The sequence below is a fragment of the Sphaeramia orbicularis genome, chromosome 21, assembly GCF_902148855.1.
Source record: "Sphaeramia orbicularis chromosome 21, fSphaOr1.1, whole genome shotgun sequence".
NCBI classification, from domain to species: domain Eukaryota; kingdom Metazoa; phylum Chordata; class Actinopteri; order Kurtiformes; family Apogonidae; genus Sphaeramia; species Sphaeramia orbicularis.
Genome location: NC_043977.1, coordinates 26,033,529 through 26,052,874, shown reverse-complemented (window position 1 = coordinate 26,052,874; position 19,346 = coordinate 26,033,529). Strand labels below are relative to the sequence as shown.

Genomic DNA, 19,346 nt, shown 5'->3' with positions numbered 1-19,346 from the left:
ATGGTTAGAATATTGTTTTTTTGGTTTGGGTTTTATTTATTTATTTATTTATTTATTTTACCAGAGTAGTGAAATCACCATCAAAGGTTCTAAATGTGCAACTACATCCTTGCTATTATGTTTTATTTTTTATTGTTGTGTTTAGGTGGTTTGTTTAAATGATAGAAGTGGTGTTCTTGAATCTAAACTGTGATGTATTTTTTCATTCAGGTAAAACAAATCTGCACAATGGATGTCAGCATTGCTGTATCACTGATTCAAGGCCAGATGGGTGCCGTGGTCGAGCGGGCGGTGAACGGGGCAGTGGAGACGGTGCTGGCAGAAATGCTCAAAGTGGTGGGAGTCAAATTTGAGGAGCTGAAATCCCAAGTGGCGCTGATGAAGAGGGACATGGCAGTACTGCAGAGGGAGAAGGCCCAAAAAGAGAAGGAGAATGACAACATCCGTGCAAAGCTGCGATACACTGAACTGAAGCTGAAGTACTACAGGCAAGGAGTGGAGGAGGAGCTTCAGCAGAGAGTCTCAGCTTCTGCTCTGATCCACGGTATTTCTCCAGGACAAAGGGTTGGTTCAGGCGTTTCTCCTGCAGAGGCCTCTTCATCATGTTCGACTCAGACCAGGACTGCTGAGGTGTCACTCTCAAGAAGCAACCCAGAATGCACTTCTTCACAGAGTACAAGCAAACATGACATCAGAACGTGTGTCAGACCTGAACCAGCTGACCTGCTGCTGCCTGTGTCGCTGTCTGAACCGTCTGAAAGCCTGGACAGCAGTTCAGGTACAGAGGCAGAGGACGGAGTGTCTGTTATTGTCTGAATGGTTGCATCCTGTACGATCATTTTCCCTGCTCTTACCAGCTGTGTTTCCATAAAATGTCAGGCAAATTTGAAGTGAACTATTGAAAAGTCACAATGTGAAATTGCGACTCACATGCATCCCCATAAAGTGGATTGGATCAAGTAAACTAGGCTGCATTCACATCACTGTAAGAAACAGCACAGAGGAGCTTCCTGTAACTGTTTTCAATGTAAAACAGCTAGAATGATTTTTTTTTTGTCTGGGATGTAGGATTTATCAAATAATAATTTGGTCTCCTCATCAGTTTGCACTACCTATTGTACCACCAGCGATGAAATATATGGGAAGGAAGAGTCCTTTCTACTAAATTTATTAGAAAGTGGTGATGATGGGGAGGCATTGATTGCAAAATTCTGGCTGATACTAATACTGATTCGCTAATCTTGGCCAATAGGTAAAGCTATTACTAATGTAGATGCCACATTTCTTCATTTTGTTTTTTACCTTCGTCAAGGAGGTTATGTTTTTGCCGGCGTTGGTTTGTCTGTCTGTCTGTCTGTGTGCAAGATAACTCAAAAAGTTATGGACGGATTTGGATGAAAATTTCAGGAAATGTTGATACTGGCACAAGGAACAAATGATTAAATTTTGGTGGTGATCGGGGGTAGGCACTGATCTGCCTTGGCGGAGGTCTGTGCTCTCTGAGTGCTTCTAGTGTTATTTAGAAATTTTCATTAACCCTTTAGTCCATTATCACATTATATTTGAATACAGATTGAAATGTACAAATTTCTAAAAAAAAACAAAAACAAACCAAACAAACCAAACCCTGCCGCTCACATGTATTGTAGCGTATTTTAGCATCGATCCAGCTGATGTCATCATGTCTATGCGTGTGGTGATGTCAGCATATCAATTGCATATATATATATATATATATATATATATATATATATATATATATATATATATATATATATATATACACACACATATATACACAGGGTGGGGAAGCAAAATTTACAATGAACATTTAGTTGTTTTTTCTCAGCAGGCACTACGTCAATTGTTTTGAAACCAAACGTATACTGATGTCATAATCATACCTAACACTATTAGCCATACCTTTTCAGAAACTTTTGCCCATATGAGTAATCAGGAAAGCAAACGTCGAAGAGTGTGTGATTTTCTGAATGCACTCGTCACAACAAGGGAGATTTCAAAAATAGCTGGAGTGTCCATAAAGACTGTTTATAATGTAAAGAAGAGAATGACTATGAGCAAAACTATTACGAGAAAGTCTGGAGAATACTATTAAAGAAGACTGGGAGAAGTTGTCACCCGAATATTTGAGGAACACTTGCGCAAGTTTCAGGAAGCATGTGAAGGCAGTTATTGAGAAAGAAGGAGGACACATAGAATAAAAACATTTTCAATTATGTAAATGTTCTTGTGGCAAATAAATTCTCATGACTTTCAGTAAACTAATTGGTCATACACTGTCTTTCAATCCCTGCGTCAAAATATTGTAAATTTTGCTTCCCCACCCTGTGTGTGTACATATATGTATATATATATATGTATATATATATATATATATATATATATATGTATGTATATGTGTGTGTATATATATATGTATATGTGTGTGTGTGTATATATATGTATATATGTATGTATATATTTATATGTATATGTATGTGTATATACGTGTATATATATGTATATATATATATATATATATATGTGTGTGTATATATGTATGTGTGTGTATATAAATATATATATATATATGTATGTATCTATGTATGTATGTATATATATATATATATATATATATATATATATATATGTGCCAAGTTCGAAGTGAATTGAAACAAAATTGATGTTTTTATAGACATGAAATTTCGTCCATGATAAGGTAATGGGGAAAAAAAAAGATTTAAAAAAATTTATAAAAACTTTGAACTTTGACCTACTATTCCCAAAATGTAATCAGATCTATTCTGGGTCACTGGCAATCTATAAACACAATTTGGTATGAATTTTACAAATAATCTTGCTGCTTCCGTGTTAACAGACAAACAAACAAACCGAACCTAACACAATACCCCTTGCCTCCCCTTCAGTGGGTGGGATAAAAACACCTTCATATGGGATCGCAAATTAATATGTTCCACTACCATCAATATCGATGTTGGTCAATATCAGCAAATATCGGCCAATACTGATATCTGGCAGGTGATGGTAGGTGCATCCCTACTTTGTTTATTTTGATTCACAAGGTCTTAGTTTGATTTTCTTGTTTGAGTCAATGGATAGTTCGTATATAGAATGAACAAAATAGGATAAAAAAACAGCCCTAATTCACACAAAATAATCTTAAAAATGGGATCATAGTATAAAAATATAAGATGTATTCATTGGCAGCTGGTTAAAGTTAATATTACCTGTCTTTTGTGCTGTGTCTACTACACAAAGGATTCTTGTTTTCAGGTTCAAAGTTGGTCTTATCTAGTAGTATCTATTTAATTCTTATCTTCTAATTATTAGAATTCTATCTCGACTGACCACTCCTGTGTCTGTACAGTTTTATTCTGCTCCACAGACCAAGACACAGCTGTGAACAAAGGCGAGGAGCTGGACAACGACAGTGAATGGAAGGTCACTCTCCAACCGTTCACAGATGGCGTGGACGCTGCTGTGGCTGCTCCCACTCTCCGGGTTCTCAGTGTGGAGTCGCAGCAGCGGTCCGACACCAGCTCGCTGACCCCAGATGATTCCACTCAGGCTGACAGCTCCACACTGCCCCCCTCCATTCCACAGGTGATACCTACTAGTACACTGTACAGAGTGACCAAATGTTTTTTTAGGGGAAAATTGAGGCTATTTCATGGGCATCAACTGAATCCATAATTTTTGCATTTTAAGATTCTAACAAGTGGTGCTAGGCACAACAAACCCCGCCCCTCGCACATATTTAACCCATTGTTAGTAAATGGGAAGATTTTAAAAATTCATAAAAAATTTGAACTTTGACCTACTGTTCCCAAAATGTAATGAGGTCCATTCTGGGTCACTGGCCATCTATACCATCTATAAAGGCAATTTGATATGAATTCAACCAATAGTTTTGCTGCTACAGACATGTGAAATTTCACCCATTATAAGTAAATGGGAAAAAAAAGATTTAAAAAATTCTTTAAAAATGTCAACATTGACCTACTTTTCCCAAAATGTAATGAGATCTATTCTGGGTCACTGGAAATCTATAAACACAATTTGGTATGAATTCAACCAATACTTTTGCTGCTAGAGTGTTAACAAACAAACAAACAAACCGAACCAAAAACAATACGCCTTGCCTCCCCTTCGGGGGGGTGGGGTAACAATAAAATCACAGTCTTCAGACCATTGTAATTACATGTAATAATGCTAATAAGTTAAAGACATTTGACTCCCAAAGTTATTGATTTATTTATTTAATAAGATTGCTGATAGCTTATAATGTTGTATAAAATAAAAATTCACATTTGGAAGGTTCATCTTTAAATATAAAGATCCTCTGTGTTTTGCATCATTAGTTTATATTCTTTGGATTTTTTCTTAAAAACATAACTGACCAAAAAACACAGATCATGCATGGAAGCATATGTTCCTTGTAGAACCACATCTAACTCAACTGTTTATCGATAAACAATGGAAGGTACTTGTCTTCATTCTTTAGCCCTGTTTGTCTCTCATTGGCAAAGGTGAAAGTGAAGCAGGAGGTTCAGCCACAGCAGGAGGAAGAGGAGGAGGAGGAGGTGATCTGTATTAAGGAAGAGCCAGAGGAGGAGCAGGAGGTGATGGCGACTCTGCTGCTGGACTGTGATGTGCAGGACGGTCCTGTCTCAGAGTCAGAGGTAAAGGAGTGGTTGAACAGTAATGATGTGAATGTTACTGAATCAAAGTTTACCACAGTCAGTTATAAAGGCCTTCTGTGTTTGTTGTTATTACCAAAACATGTTCATATTTCACCTGCATTTACCAGGTTCCCACAGAGTCTTAAAAAGTCTTAAAAGTCTTGAATTTCCACATTTGCATTTAATACCTTAGAAAAGTCTTTAAAAGATATTAAATTTGATATGGTGGGACTTAAGTTATGTTGCCATACACATGTTTTCTGTATCGTGTTTAAATGTGTCTGTGAAATGTCCAAGCTGCAAAGAAAGTAACGTTATTCTGCTCAGTTCCACTTTTTCCAACCCACAATTTATATTGAAATTAGGAACCGATTATCACTAACTTTGCAGCCCCTGGTGAGAAATTATTCGGAACGGTGGGAATCAAGGCGTTGGAGCAAATCAATACATTTTCCTTAATTCTAGGAGTCACAAATATTTGCCAGTATGGCAGTGAAATGGGCATTAAATTCTGTTCTAAGTAGTATTAAAAAGTCTTAGATTTAACTTGTAGAAACCTATAGGAACCCTGATTTACTATTTAGAGAGAGAACAACAGTTTGGGAAGCTAGAAGTAACAGAGCCAGAAGTAGACGTAGCTACAGAGAGAAGAAACGATAACAAAATGACTACTCTACTGAACATAAGAAACTATTGAGAAAATCCACAAGAAGAGACAATCAGCTGCTATTGTTTTTCTTTTAATGCATTTGTCTTTTCTTTCAGGCTGTAAAGACGGTGACAGAGTGGTCTGGACCCCAGGCAAGTGGAAGAAATCACAGTGCAGCATGCAGCTCATCTGGACCAAGCTCCTGTGAGTAGCTTAGAGCGTCTGGAGCAGGGGTCTCAAACTCAGTTTACCTGGGGGCGGCTGGAGGTTGAGTCTGGGTCAGGCTGGGCTGCATTAAGTATTCTACAAAAAAAGGGTTTCTTTACTTTACCCGCAGCTAGTAACATGGCCTTTTTGATGAACTGGCCTTCTTTGAATGTCTTTCTGGTCCTAGCAATCATCTCACTTCACCACATAGCTAGCTTCGACTGCTGCTTCATTCTCTTTGCTTTCTTGAATAAATCTTGTTGCCTCAATAGACACTTGGCGACCCGGTTCTTTCTCTCATCTCCCTGGTATTTCGTATACTCCTCAGCATGTCTAGTTGAGTAAGGACGTCAGACGTATTCCTTATACACCGCAACTTTCTCTGTGCATATGAGACACAGGGGTGCCCCTGTGCTAAACAAAAAAATATTCTGTCTCCCACTTTTCCTGAAGTTGCCTGTGCTCATTGCCAACCTTTCTCTTCACGGCACATTTTGAGAGACATGTGACGGGAACTGGGTGACGGCGTATATTTTCTGTGCACTTGGTGTCACTCCGAAATATGTTTCAACTAAGTGACTAACGTTCATACTTCCCCAGGTACTTCGCGGTTGGCTAGCTTGACAACCGTTGACAACAAATGCCCCAGAAGCTGTCACTAGACTATCTTTGGTAGTCCGTAAGTGATAAAAAAAAAATAAAATAAAAGTGTGGCAAGATCCAGCAAAAAGGTGCATCTAAGAATTATGTGCGGGCTAACACTAAACTTTGATGTCAAGTAGGAGCCTGCAAAATATCATCCCGCGGGCCACAATTGGCCCCCAGGCCGTGAGTTTGAGACCCCTGGTCTAGTGTGTAGATGACCTGTTCAGGCACATGCATCTAATGGTGGCCATAAAACAGATGGCCTTTCAAGCAATTTCAGTGTCGCACAATGAAATATATTGGCGCCATAAATTCATGAGTGATGTGGCAGTGTAAGGGGACCTTTTTTCTATCGTATTGTTTTGACAAATTCAGACTTGTCTAATGTTCTCAGAGAAGTGATAGGAGTGGTCTTTATGATGATGAACACACAGTTGTTTACACTGTTCAGTTTTCCTCTTCTTCTATGGTTCAACCACTACTGTGCATAGTCAGAATTTAGTTGGATGTATGAGGATTTTTGAGTTACCGAGGGAATCTGACAGGAATTTGGGGTAGGTGAAGGATGGAGTAAGGGGGTGGGAGATTATAAATTAAACTTCATCCTGCTCCTTTTCGAATGGTTTACTTTCTTTTTATATAATTCTTTTGTTGTTCGATTTTATTGTAATATTTGAAATAAATAAACAAACAAACAGTAGTCTCAACATCACCTTCAGGTCAAAGTCAGTCAAATACCTCGATACATCTTAAGTATTTTTTGTGTTTTTTTTTATTTTGGTGCTTACTTTTTTTCAATAAATCCTGATTCTAAATGTGTCTGATGATGATGTAGTGATGTCAAACTTTTTCATACATTACAATAACTGATACTACCAACAGTGAAACACATCAGATTAACTTGACAAAAAAGAAAAATTGCATTTACCTCCTTTTTATGGAGTTAAATGCTACTATCCAACCACGTTGTTTGATAAACCAAAGTACACCACTATTCCACAGCAAAATGACTCTCTGAAGGATCCAGTTGGATTCTTCATATTATGTGTAACTTAAACTTAAATTTGCACAAACAATAAAAAGACCAACAAAACTCAGAATGAGTCCAGTTGTAGTTTTACTGTTGGTGGACCTGCAAAGATTGTCTGTTTCTCCAAAACCTCCTGTCTATAGACTCTGATACATTATCTTTAGAAGTGAGAGGAGAGTTTCTGTCTTCTGTTGAATGGTAGATATACATTATACTCTGCTTTGCTAGTTTGGGTAGCAGAGAGAAAGATGTCTTGTGTTTTATAAAGAAGGAACATGTTTCTGCAAATGAATATACAGCTTCCAAACACTTCTCCTTGCCTGAAAACTGCTCAATCAGTGGGTGTCAGACCACCATCTAGTGGGCTGCGGAGGTAACGTTATGTCCTAATGATCAGACATAATACAGTCTACTCTCGTTAAACCGCCCGCCGTTATACCGCCATTTCCGCTTATCGCCATCCGCCAGCCCAGTTCCATGCACAAACAACACTTATACCATTGATTTCCCGACCGTTATACCGCCAGCGTCGCGGCGCGGCACCTCCGAGGTACGGCTCCCAGTGTTGTCTTTTCCGTGGAAACCGGGTCGAAATGGCTCTTTGAGTGTTAAAGGTTGCCGATCCCTGCCTTACAACATAACAGAATCAAGATTTATTTAGAAACGCAATTAGAACGGGTTAACGGAGGCAGCATAGACATCATATAGTAAAGACATGCACATTATGGACGCAACCCGTTGTAACGCCATTTTCGCTATACCGCCAATTTGGCCGTGAACGGAAGTTGGCGGTATAACGAGAGTAGACTGTAATTCACACGCCAGTCATGACACATTATCAGACAGACACATGCTTTTGCCACTCTTGGTAACCTAATGTTCCCTCAGATGAAGAGAAACAGTATGGATTATTAGGAGACAACACTGCATCAGCATAAACCAGAGAATGGGATGAGGACACATGACCCTGAATACATCAGTGTAGATTCAGAATAGTTGACAGTGATGCTGACTGACAGTACGGTCTGTTAAATGTGATAAAATGTGTCAAATGAGGCCCAAAACTATTAAAGTTGCAGTGACGAATATGACAAATACAAAGCTCCTGGGATGTGGTGGAATCCAGAAGAATATTTCCTACATATAGCCAGTTTCTTCTCTTTTTTCATTTATTGAAGTGGTTATAAGAAACTTTAAGTTGCATAAGGTTCTACAGACTGGAAAACAAACTCTTTGTTCTTTTCATAGAGCAGCAGCGCATCATTTAGCAGTACTCCGGCCCAGTATGAACATGAATGCACACAGATACAACCATGCAGATTTAAAGACTAGTGAACAGGGTTCATATGGACATTTGTTAATCATCTGTTACAACTCCTTTACATTTAACATGTGTAAACTTTCAGGCCTGATGTCTCAGCCTGCTGCCCCCCTGCCGTCTGTGGTGGTCTCAGCCCCTGCCGTCCCCCCCCGTCAGGCGATGCGTCCCTGGACTAAAGAGCTCAGCCTGTATGAGGAATACAAACTGCGCAGGAATGAGGTGCGAAGGCGAAGCATCAACAGACGCAGAGAGCTGGAGAAGATGCTGCCTCAGCCGCTGCTCGCAGACCTGGTAAGTAAAGATTATCGCAAACATACAAACCCATTACAGAACTGTTCTACATTTATTATTATCAGTCATTTAAATGTATTGTTACATTTAAATATATTTGAATATTTACAAATCTTTGTATCAGTGAACTAAAACATGATTTACACAAGGAAATGACACTGAATGATAAAGGATAATGCTCCATATTCACATGGGTGGGACATAGGTCTTTCATAAGCTCCACAAAAACTCTGGAACCCAGGGAGGATCTAAACCTGAATAAGCCTGAATTAGTACACCTCCTTTGTTATCCAGGACAATTTCCAGATTGTTATTGCCATTTAAGGTGCTCATAAACCTGCTGTGTCACTGATCTGGAATTACAAAAATCACCAAATAACAAAAGTTCAAAAAATTACCTGAGAATAGAAAGTATTTGTTGTATTTGCAGCTCCGAGAACGTAGAGAAAAGACCAGGCTGAGGGTGGCCAGATGGAGGGCAAAGAGGAAACTCCAGGCCTGTCTGAACGAGGGTCAGGTTAGTAGTCGTGGTCTTCATCTGTTTGTTGTCATTTCTTTGTCTGGACTCACCAGGTATCTTCAGGTGAACACAAAAGCCCCTACTCAGTTTCACCGTTCACTGCTACATCTAAAAGGTAGAAGGAAGTGTCTTCTCGATGACATAAGGAGTATTTTTTTTTTTCTGGTTGATTTCTAGACCCAAGATGCTGGGGTTGCAGGAATATCCCAAAACAGATTTCCAACCACCAACCAGCACCAGCAGCTGAGAGCGCCCTGCGGTAAGATGAGACACTGATGGTTTTAATGTTTCGTTTCCACCTCACTCACACCAGTTTTCAGATTTCAGGGCCCTACCAGTACTAAGGAACTGCAGTTATATAAACAGTATTTTTTCAACCTAACTGAAATAATTCTATTTAGAACTTTCAGCTCAACTATTTACATGGACAATAAAATAAACACATCCAGTAAATATGTATGTTTACATGCTCCAAAATGTTAAATCAATCACTACATTCTAAAAGATTTCCAAGTTAATGTTCCACCAAGTTGCAATAATAAAACATAATTTTAGATGTTTATAGCATAATACAATGTACATCATTGTGATAAAAAGTGAAAAAAAAAATCATGAGCATATGCATTCCTGTGGATATGGATTTTGTAAGGTGTGTGCTGAAAAATTCTGAAAATGACCCTTAAAAGTACTTGAAAAATGTTTGAATTTGACCTTGAAATATGTGTATGAACCTTGTGTTTGCTAACGACTCTGCGATGTGCTGCATTTTATTCAGAATTGCAATTTGACTGAACATTACCTACACAAGAGGATAATTAACCGTACAAACACATTTTTCAGCTCACGACTGACTTCCCCAGGTAATATATCACAGAGATTGAAAGTGTATGAATCTGACGTTACTGCTGATGTTTTGCACAGTTTAGCAACAAAAACATATTAATACATAGGTATAATTCTCCAAAAAATGTGAGAATTGGATATAAAAATAAGACTAAATAGGCTTAAACCTGGATGATCTCTTCCAAAGTGTGGCCTCTTCACCAGTCCGTCCTTAATTTGTTGTGTTTCAGCTTCAGCGTCCACTAGTCAGCAGAGACAGAGCTTAACGCTGCATCAGTTTACCAGCCTCCTCTGCAACACCCGCCCCCTCATCAACCCCTCATCATCGTCTTCCTCTCGGCCCCTGAGAGGCCCCAGCACCGCCTCACATGCCAATCAACAGGCTGTGACATCATCGACCTCGTACCCACAGGTCAACCTGTCGCAGCAGAGCATCTCGCTGACAGACTCGGACATTTTAGACGTAGATGTTTGAGATCGGGTTTATATTCCGAGACTGTGGTTGGCAAACGTTTATAATTCTAGATGTTTGAGGTGGTAAATATACTGGGCTTCCTGAAAAGACCAAGTATGTAACTTTTTGCATTTTTGTCAAATATTTCCTCTCCGAGCATTTCACCACTTTTAAATTCTAAAAGCATAAATGAACACACTCTCACCTTCACAAAACTCTACGGTAGTTTCCTGAAGGCAACATACAACTGAAACAAGCATCCTCATTCCTGCTGTGTGTCTCGACACTTGTCTTGGGCTACGTTGAGCCAGCAGGTCTTAATGCACAATTTAGATTTTTTTGATGAAATACGATTTTTTTGTGTGCTCGTTCATATTGCACATTAAATGCGACTTCTGTCAGTTTTGAATATGAACTGAATGCGATCCTAAAGTGACCCGCATGCGCAAAAGAGGTCTTGATGTAATACGTGACCACTTTTACGGAAGTAACACTCCTGGGACGCAGAATTCTGACGTTTGTCGCATTTCAACGACATAAAGGTTGGATACACTGCAAAAATCTAAATCTTACAGTGTTTTTTTCTCATTTCTAGTCAAAATATCTCATCACACTTAAAATAAGACATAATCACCTAAAGAGTAACTTTTCATTTTCAGACAATAGAACTTGAAAATTTTATTTCAAGAAATCTTACCAAGATTATTTTCACTTGTTCCACTGGCAGATTTTTTGCGTGGATTAAGCAGAAAAATCTTGAATTTAGCAAAAAAATCTGCCAAGGGAAAAAGTGAAAATTATCTTGGTAAGATTTGTTGAAATAAGATTTTCAAGATCTGTTGTCTGAAAATAAGTTCTTATATCTCACTTACAAGTGACTCTTTAGGTGATTATGTCTTATTTTAAGTGTGATGAGATATTTTGACTAGAAATGAGAAAAATACACTTGGTAAGATTTTTATTTTTGCAGTGGAAATGCGACCTGGCCATTCAGATGGAAGTCGCTTTGAAAAATATCAGATATGTATCGGATTTAGGACCACATATGAAAGCGGCCTGGGTCAGATTTGAAAAAGTCGTATTTGTGTTGTTCAAACTGTCTTTAACAGATCGGATGCAGGTCACATATGGACAAAAAAATCAGATTTGGGCCACATTTACCTACAGTCCGAACGTAGCCTTAGAGGTTGTAGGCTGAAAGGTCGGCTTTGCCCAGAGTTTTGCGCTGTGTAAGCAGAGTTCATTTTGAAGTGGATTCATTTTTATGTTGTTCGGTCCATGCATGCTGTTGATTGGCTGAAGGTAACTGAACAGAAACATCCTGAACACAGCAAAGCGAGAGGAAATTGAAAAAAATACAGATAGAGAGCGGGATTTCTGCACGACAAGGACAGTTTATTTATACAATGCACTTCATACACAAAAGCAGTTCAGTGTGACATAAATAAAATGGAACATCCAAAGGAGAAAAAACAAAGTGCTTAGAAATAAATAATTGGGATATTTAAAAAAATTATATATATGCTTAGAAGAGAATACAGGATTCATAACATCATAATAGAAAAGAATAAAAGAATTCTATGCTGAAATGTTTAAAAGAATATAAAGTCCTCCAGACTTGCATAGCAATACGATTAAATTAAGACGTACATAATAGAATAGGAAATGTCATCAGGTTTACAGGTAAATATCAGCAATTATTGAGTGGATTGTTATTGCTGAAAATGTTACACACTTGGCCTTTTAGATTCCATGGATATCCTCCAAATAATGTAAGTGTGTTTTGAGTCTGTTTAATGTTTTTTTTGTGTGTGTGTAATTAAAAGGCAGTTGACAATTTTCTGAAAAACTGAGATGTGAAACCTGCTGAGCTCCAATATACCAGTGAAAATCAGAAATATGTAAATGAAAATCTTTGCTTTGGTAAGCATGATGACAATATTGTAATATAATCATTTTGCTAAAAAGATTGTTTTTGTTCTATTCATTTTGTATTTCACATTTAATCTAATATTGTATTCATATTCAAGTATGTGTTGAAATCTTTTTCATTGTGTACTGTACATCACTCATCAGAAGCCTTGAAGAATAAATCTGTTTATGAATGGCTTTGGCCTGCAGAGAAAACACTGGCTTTTTTTTTTTTTCTCTTTCTTTGTTTTATGATTCTGACTTAACCACTGCCACTAACTAGACATCAACAAAACAACTCTAAGCAATCTGCTGCTATTTGGTGCTGTTTATAATCTTCTATGGCTGTGTTTGGGATCACATACTGGATACTACAGTCACGGGAAAAATTATCAGACCATCAGAAGTAGACCAAAAACAATGGTTTTGCAATCAAGTACTAACTCCTGTGTGTATCATGTGACTAAAACAGACAGAAACGAAAACATGGAGTGCCTAAAAGCACTGTTTTTGTCAGTACAATGCCATAGCTATTGATGTAAGAACTGAAGTGATGGTTATTATTAAGAAAACCATGGAAAATTGCTAGATATCAGCTGTGAAATTAAACTCTTATGAGCTATTTTTATTAATTATTTATTTATTTTATCTTTAGTTGTACCAGGCATTAAAATGACCAAGAAATTGAAGAAAACAAGGGTGGTCTAATAATTTTTTCTGCGACTATACGTAGAGTAAACAGTTTATTTCTTTATATCACATGTTTTTGATTTTTCTGTTTGTTTACTTTGAATATTGCGTTAAAATCAAACAACAAAAGAATTATATAAAAAGAAAGTCAAACATTCAAAAAGGAGTGGGATGAAGTTTAATTTATAATCTCCCGCCCACTTACCCCATCCTTCATCTGTCCTAAATTCTTATATCAGAATCCCTGAGTAACTCAAAAATCCTCACATATCCGACATAATTATGACTATGCAAAAAACACAAAATGGCAGTACATATCAAGGATAGACTGTTCATTTTGCAGCAGCATTTCTGTAGTAGTACACTGTGCAGTATAGCTGTGATCATGAACTGGCGACCCACCAGCCACATCCAGCCCTGTTGGAATGAAGCCACACTAACTTCACTGTGCAGCATTTCCTTCTGTCTGACACACTTCAAATGTTGACCCACTCTCTGACACAATGAGGCATTGAGTTTCTTTTAGCTCTGGTTCCCTGTTGCACACCAAGTCCCCTCAGATGTGAGGTTTCCTTTGTGAAAGTACTGACTTCAATAGGTCTTGTGTTTCTAAGGCTACGCTCACACGACAGACAGAAGTGGCCTAAATCTGACTTTGTCTCCCATATGTGACCCACATCTGTTTTTTTATGTCAGCACCAATCAGATTTTTTTCAATCAAACCCAGACCACTTTAATTTTTGATCCTAAATTGGATTCATATAACTTCAGTCTGAACGGTCACATTTCATATTCCTTTTATGTCACTGAAATGCAACAGATATCATTGTTTTGCTGATGACACGTTTCTTTATATCACATGAAAATATCAATACACTGATTAAGAAGCAAATGAAGAACTATCGTCTATTTCTAGACGGTTTCAGATGAATAGACTCTCTTTCAATACCCAAAAATCTAATTTTATCATATTTTGTAACAAAAATAAGAAGTATAACAAGGAAAACAACAAAATACTCATAGATAACTTTGAAATAACCCAGGTATCTTACGTTAAATTTTTGGGTGTTATTGTAGATGAAAAATTGAATTGGAAATCTCATATTAATCTTGTCTGTAAAAAAAATCATGAAGTCAATTGACATTTTGAACTGAGTTTGTTCATTTATAAATCATTCTTGTTTCTTGACTTTTCATTATTGCTTAATTTACCCTCACATTATTTATTGCAATACTGTTTGGGCGGCAACCTGTCCCATGTATCTCAGTAAGATTCTCTTAATTCAAAGGAGATTTTTAAGAATGATCAGTTTTTCTAAGAGACTCGACTCATCTGCTCCTCTTTTCAAAAAATTCAATCTTCTCTCAGTTTTTGATGTGAACATTTACCAGACCTGTGTCTTCATGTACAAATATGTTCACTTAACTCATATTCTTCCTAAAGTTTTTCACAATTTCTTTATGTTGTCTTCTGTTATTCACAACTTTCCGACATGATTTTGAAGCAAATTTTATCTTCCGTACTGCCGAGCTTCAGTCCGTCAGTATTCTCTGAAATACGGTGGACCAAATCTGTGGAATAATCTAAGACCTGAACTTCAGTCAACATCTACTTTATCATTGTTTAAAAAGCATCTGGAAAGGACTTTAATTCATGAAAAAATGTAAGGCTGTATATCACTTGATTTGTATTTGATGATTTGTAATGTGGATTACATTTTTATTGTTTTTACTTTAGTTTATTATTTCAGTTATTTTGTATTTTAAAAATTTTTTTGAGTGTATTGTTCATTTCGGGGGAGGTATTCATATAAGCCTTCTTTTTTGGCTTCTAACCTCTCCTGCACAATTTTGTTACTTCTTTGAATGTTGTTGTTTTTTTCCATTGCTGTTTTTATTTTGTGCAAATAAATAAATAAATAAATAAAAATCATAATTCTGGGCTGGAGGAAGCGATCCATATTTACTTCTGTAAACACAGTGTCCTGCATGTGACATCACATCTTCCTCTGCACATACAGGTCCCTTCAGGACCACAGACTGTCTTCAAATGATGGCAGTTGTATTTAACCCATAAAGGCCCAGTGCTGCTTTTATGGCAGTTCAGAAATTTCTTAAATGATTTATCATAATATTATCCTCTCTATTTTGCATTTTGTCAGTGCAAATCAGGTATTTTCCAACATTTAATTTACTCATCATGTACTTTTATCATCATTACATTTGAAGGTTATTTTACCAAAAACAGAGAAAACTGAAGAAAAACTGACTTTTTTTTTAGTAAAAAATATATCATTAACTGAACATAAACCAAGCGTCTCCATCCACTGTCATTGATCCAACTCCCTAGGTTTTACTGGTGAATCAACGCTGTGGAAGATGATGGTGTTTCCATGGTAACTACAGAGCCTCTGAACATTCAAATGGGTCAGATCTGATGACCATGAAAAGATGAAAAACTGTATTTTACACCAATTATTTACTTGGATCGATAGGATTAGTGGATCAACAGGTATTAAACTTTTTATATCAGTTGGTGCTTTTGGTAGCAGGTGGCTGCTTGGGTCTTTATGGGTTAAAATATAATGTGAACAATCATGCAAAAAAAAAATAAAAAATTCGGCAAAAAATATGAACATTTAACTCATAAAGATCCAAACATCCACTGCCATCCAAAACCATCTATCTATCTAAAACATTTAATAACTTCTGATCCACTAATCCTTTCAATCCATGTAGATAATTGGTGTAAAATACAGTTTGTCATCTTTTCATAGTCATCAGATCTGGCCCATTTGGATGTTCAGAGGCTCTGTAGTTACCATGGAAACACCACCATCTTCTACAGCATTGATTCAGCAGTAAAACCTATGGAATTGGATCAATGACAGTGGATGAACACACTTGTTTTATGTTCCGTTAATGATATATATAACAGAAAAAGTCACTTTTTGTCAGTTTTCTCGGTTTTTGATAGAGTAATCTTCAACTTTAATCTGAGCTTTTATGATCACCTATGTGATCAGTGCATCAAATATTGGAAAATACCTGATTTTCACTGGAAAAATGCAAAATACAGAGGATTATTTTATAATAAATGGTGATAAATCTTTTAGGAATGGTTAAATATATAGAAAAAATCATTTGGGAACTGTCCCAAAAGTAGCACTGGGTCTTTCTGGGTTAGATTTGCAGTGTGAACACAGCCTCAGTCTTTCAGCCACATATAGACTATATACTGTATACATATAGTTCAAGGTCAAGGTTACTTTATTTATACCCGTAGGTAGATTTGTTTTGCAGTCTATTTGTTTTGCCTTGGCATTACAACAACACATACATTGAACATACAAGACAGGCACTTGATCACGCTTACAGACAGGACAAAAAGTGTTCCGTGTTCCACCATTCATTGGTATAGCAGCATGGATAAGTAAAAGAATAAAATACAGGGTGTCCCATAAGTCTCCATACATAGGAGACATAATACATTCCATATATATATGGTTCTAACATGTATTTCTTTATATTTCTTCTTTATAGTTCTTCAGCAGTGGAGGACACGCATTGAAATGTGTTCCCGACAAAATGGCAGTCATATAGAGCATATTATATAAATAAAAATGGTTTATGTCAAGAAACATTTATTTTTCCTATGTATGGAGACTTATGGGACACCCTGTAGATAAGATCAAATAAATAAAAACAAGATGCAATAAAACACAATAAAAACCAGGAAAGATAAAAACAATCTGGGATAAAAACCAGGATAAGAACATAAAATTAAGAAACTGAAAAAAATTGAAGTCACAATAATAATAAATAGAGCAAAGAAATGGAATGAATAACTAAATAAGTTAGTAAAGTGCAATGTCACTATTTTTTATTGAGCTCAGTTATAGTCAGCTATTGTTTTCAGGTGTCTTCTTGTTTTGTTTTGTTTCTTTCCTGAGAGAAGACTTTGCATTTGGAGCAGCCCACTCACTTTAGTGTGGGGTCCAGGGAAAGTGAAGCACAGACAGATCCAGAGTAAGTGGTACAAGCCGAACTTCTAACACTGGCAGCTTTGGCTCAGGTACAACAGACAGTACAACAGCAGACCCATTAAAAGCATGAATGTCAAACCCTCCTACTAGTCCTCTACACTGTAAGGTTTACTTCTACCATTTGTGTCTTTTTATTAAACAAGCAGTGATGTAACTCCCTGCAGGTTTCAGACACAGGTGGAAATGATTGTCTTTGATGGAGGAGATGCAGGTCAGTGAGGAGGATTCCATCAAACTGTTAACTTTTCTGTCCTTGATCAGAACAGCCATGGGAGGTAATTAAGTACAAATGTTTATGCAGATTTGTCAGGTTTCTGTTTGTTCCTTTGCATTTTCAAAACAGTCTTCTTACTTTGTTTTCAGTGCCACTGCAACTGATTATTAATTCATATCTTATTTTGTATCATTGCACAGATTTCTCAACATTTTATCCGTGTGTGTACAGTGTATTTATGACACATGTAGCGATATGAAATATGTAACGACGAAAAAAAAGACATGACAGAGAGACTACCCTGCAGAGAAAAGATGTTGTCTTTAGATGTCAAGAGAATAAATACCATAGAAACAGATGATGTGGGGTTCACTTAGCTTTGCACAGAAACAGCAGGTAGAAATGTAGAAATAAGTTTTATTTTACACTTTGAGTACATTGCATTTTTGTGCAGAATAAAGAAAATGTGTTGTTTGTCCATCTGTAAATAGTTAAAAAATTAATACTTGTTGAAATTACCTGATAGCTTGGACCTCTTTGAAATGTAGAACCATATATTTGAGGTTTTTACAAACACCTTTGAGCAAATTATCAAGCATGTAAACCTGTGTAATGATGTGCATTGGAGTGTGTTGCAATGCAATTTTTAATACTGCCACCAGGGGGAAGCAAAGATTGAAATTCTACACATCTTGAGCAAGCTGTGAGCACAGTGAGCCCATGATAGAATGATATTGTTTGGAGGGAACTGTAAAGCTAGTTTTAGTAGCCTCCTACAGGGCTAACTTTAACTGACAGGGATATTTCTCTGATTTTTAAGGAAACAAACCCGACTTCTTTTTAACTGTGAATACCATTGTAAGGTTCAAAGGTCAAGTTAATCCATTTAGTTTGTGTTTCATATTTGTATCATGTGATTAATGCAGTTTATAATCTAACTATTTACACATAGTGTTAATGTATTTGCACTCTAAATGTTGACTGACATAATGAATCATTTTTTAAATAAGTGTTGAATCTGCTTCTGTGTTTTACATGCATTTATGTCAGGAAACTCTTCTGGTGTGGGATTGTTTATGTAGTTTTTCCTGATCAGATATAAAATCAGTGGTCTATTTCTCCAAAAGTAAAAGAAACTTCAAAATCATTCATATTTACACAGTTGCGGAATTTCTCAAAAATAAATAAATAAATAAATAAATAAATAAGAAGTAGTTGCTTGCTCCCTCTGCCAAGTTTGAGGAAAGATTAGAGCATTTCTTTGTTTTATGTCCAATTACTCAAGAATTTTGGTTTGACATTAAGAATTGGCTCTCTTAAAAGTGATGATGTAGCATTGCGTGATATTGTTGATATTCTTTATTTTATGGATAATTTGAATTCATTTGTATCTGATCTTATTAATATAGTCATTCTTTTGTGTAATTATCATATTCATTGCAATAAATGGAAAAATTCTACTCCCTCATTTAACCTCCTACGACCAGTTATGGGTTTTCTGTCCACATTTGTGGACAAGAGTTTCACAACTTTATACAAAAAAAAGAAAAAGAAAAAAAAGAAAACTGTCCACCACAAAGGATATCCCATAAAAATTTTAAAAACTGCATCTGAAAAAACTGTTGCATCATGATGTTTCCAATATAGACACTTCTTTAATAAAAAACAAAAAAAGCTTGTACTTTGCTGGCATTTCCTGGGTCTTAGGAAGTTAACTGGTTCAAAAATGATTTCAAAATGTTTTTTTTCATTGCTTCAAAAAACTAAGTCTCATAAATCAGCCAAAAAATTACATGGTGAAATTAAGCAACATTTATTGTTT

The 19,346-nt window shown here is 36.6% G+C and overlaps 1 protein-coding gene across 4 annotated transcripts in view; it reads left to right on the top strand.

Moving 5' to 3' along the window:
• The window catches only part of LOC115411921 (uncharacterized), a 13,074-nt gene extending 1,982 nt beyond the window's left edge, over positions 1-11,092 (top strand). The window contains exons 2-9 of one of the 4 annotated variants that reach the window (XM_030124207.1): positions 211-778; positions 3,389-3,624; positions 4,557-4,703; positions 5,469-5,556; positions 8,641-8,846; positions 9,277-9,363; positions 9,544-9,625; positions 10,440-11,092. In XM_030124207.1, coding sequence (XP_029980067.1) covers positions 229-778; positions 3,389-3,624; positions 4,557-4,703; positions 5,469-5,556; positions 8,641-8,846; positions 9,277-9,363; positions 9,544-9,625; positions 10,440-10,684 — 1,641 coding nt within the window. In that variant the 5' untranslated portion in view covers positions 211-228 and the 3' untranslated portion in view covers positions 10,685-11,092. Of the gene's footprint in view, positions 1-206; positions 779-3,388; positions 3,625-4,550; positions 4,704-5,468; positions 5,557-8,640; positions 8,847-9,276; positions 9,364-9,543; positions 9,626-10,439 lie in introns of all 4 variants that reach the window. The other 3 variants (XM_030124204.1, XM_030124205.1, XM_030124206.1) reach the window with 3 other exon arrangements.
• The last annotated feature ends 8,254 nt before the right edge of the window (positions 11,093-19,346 follow it).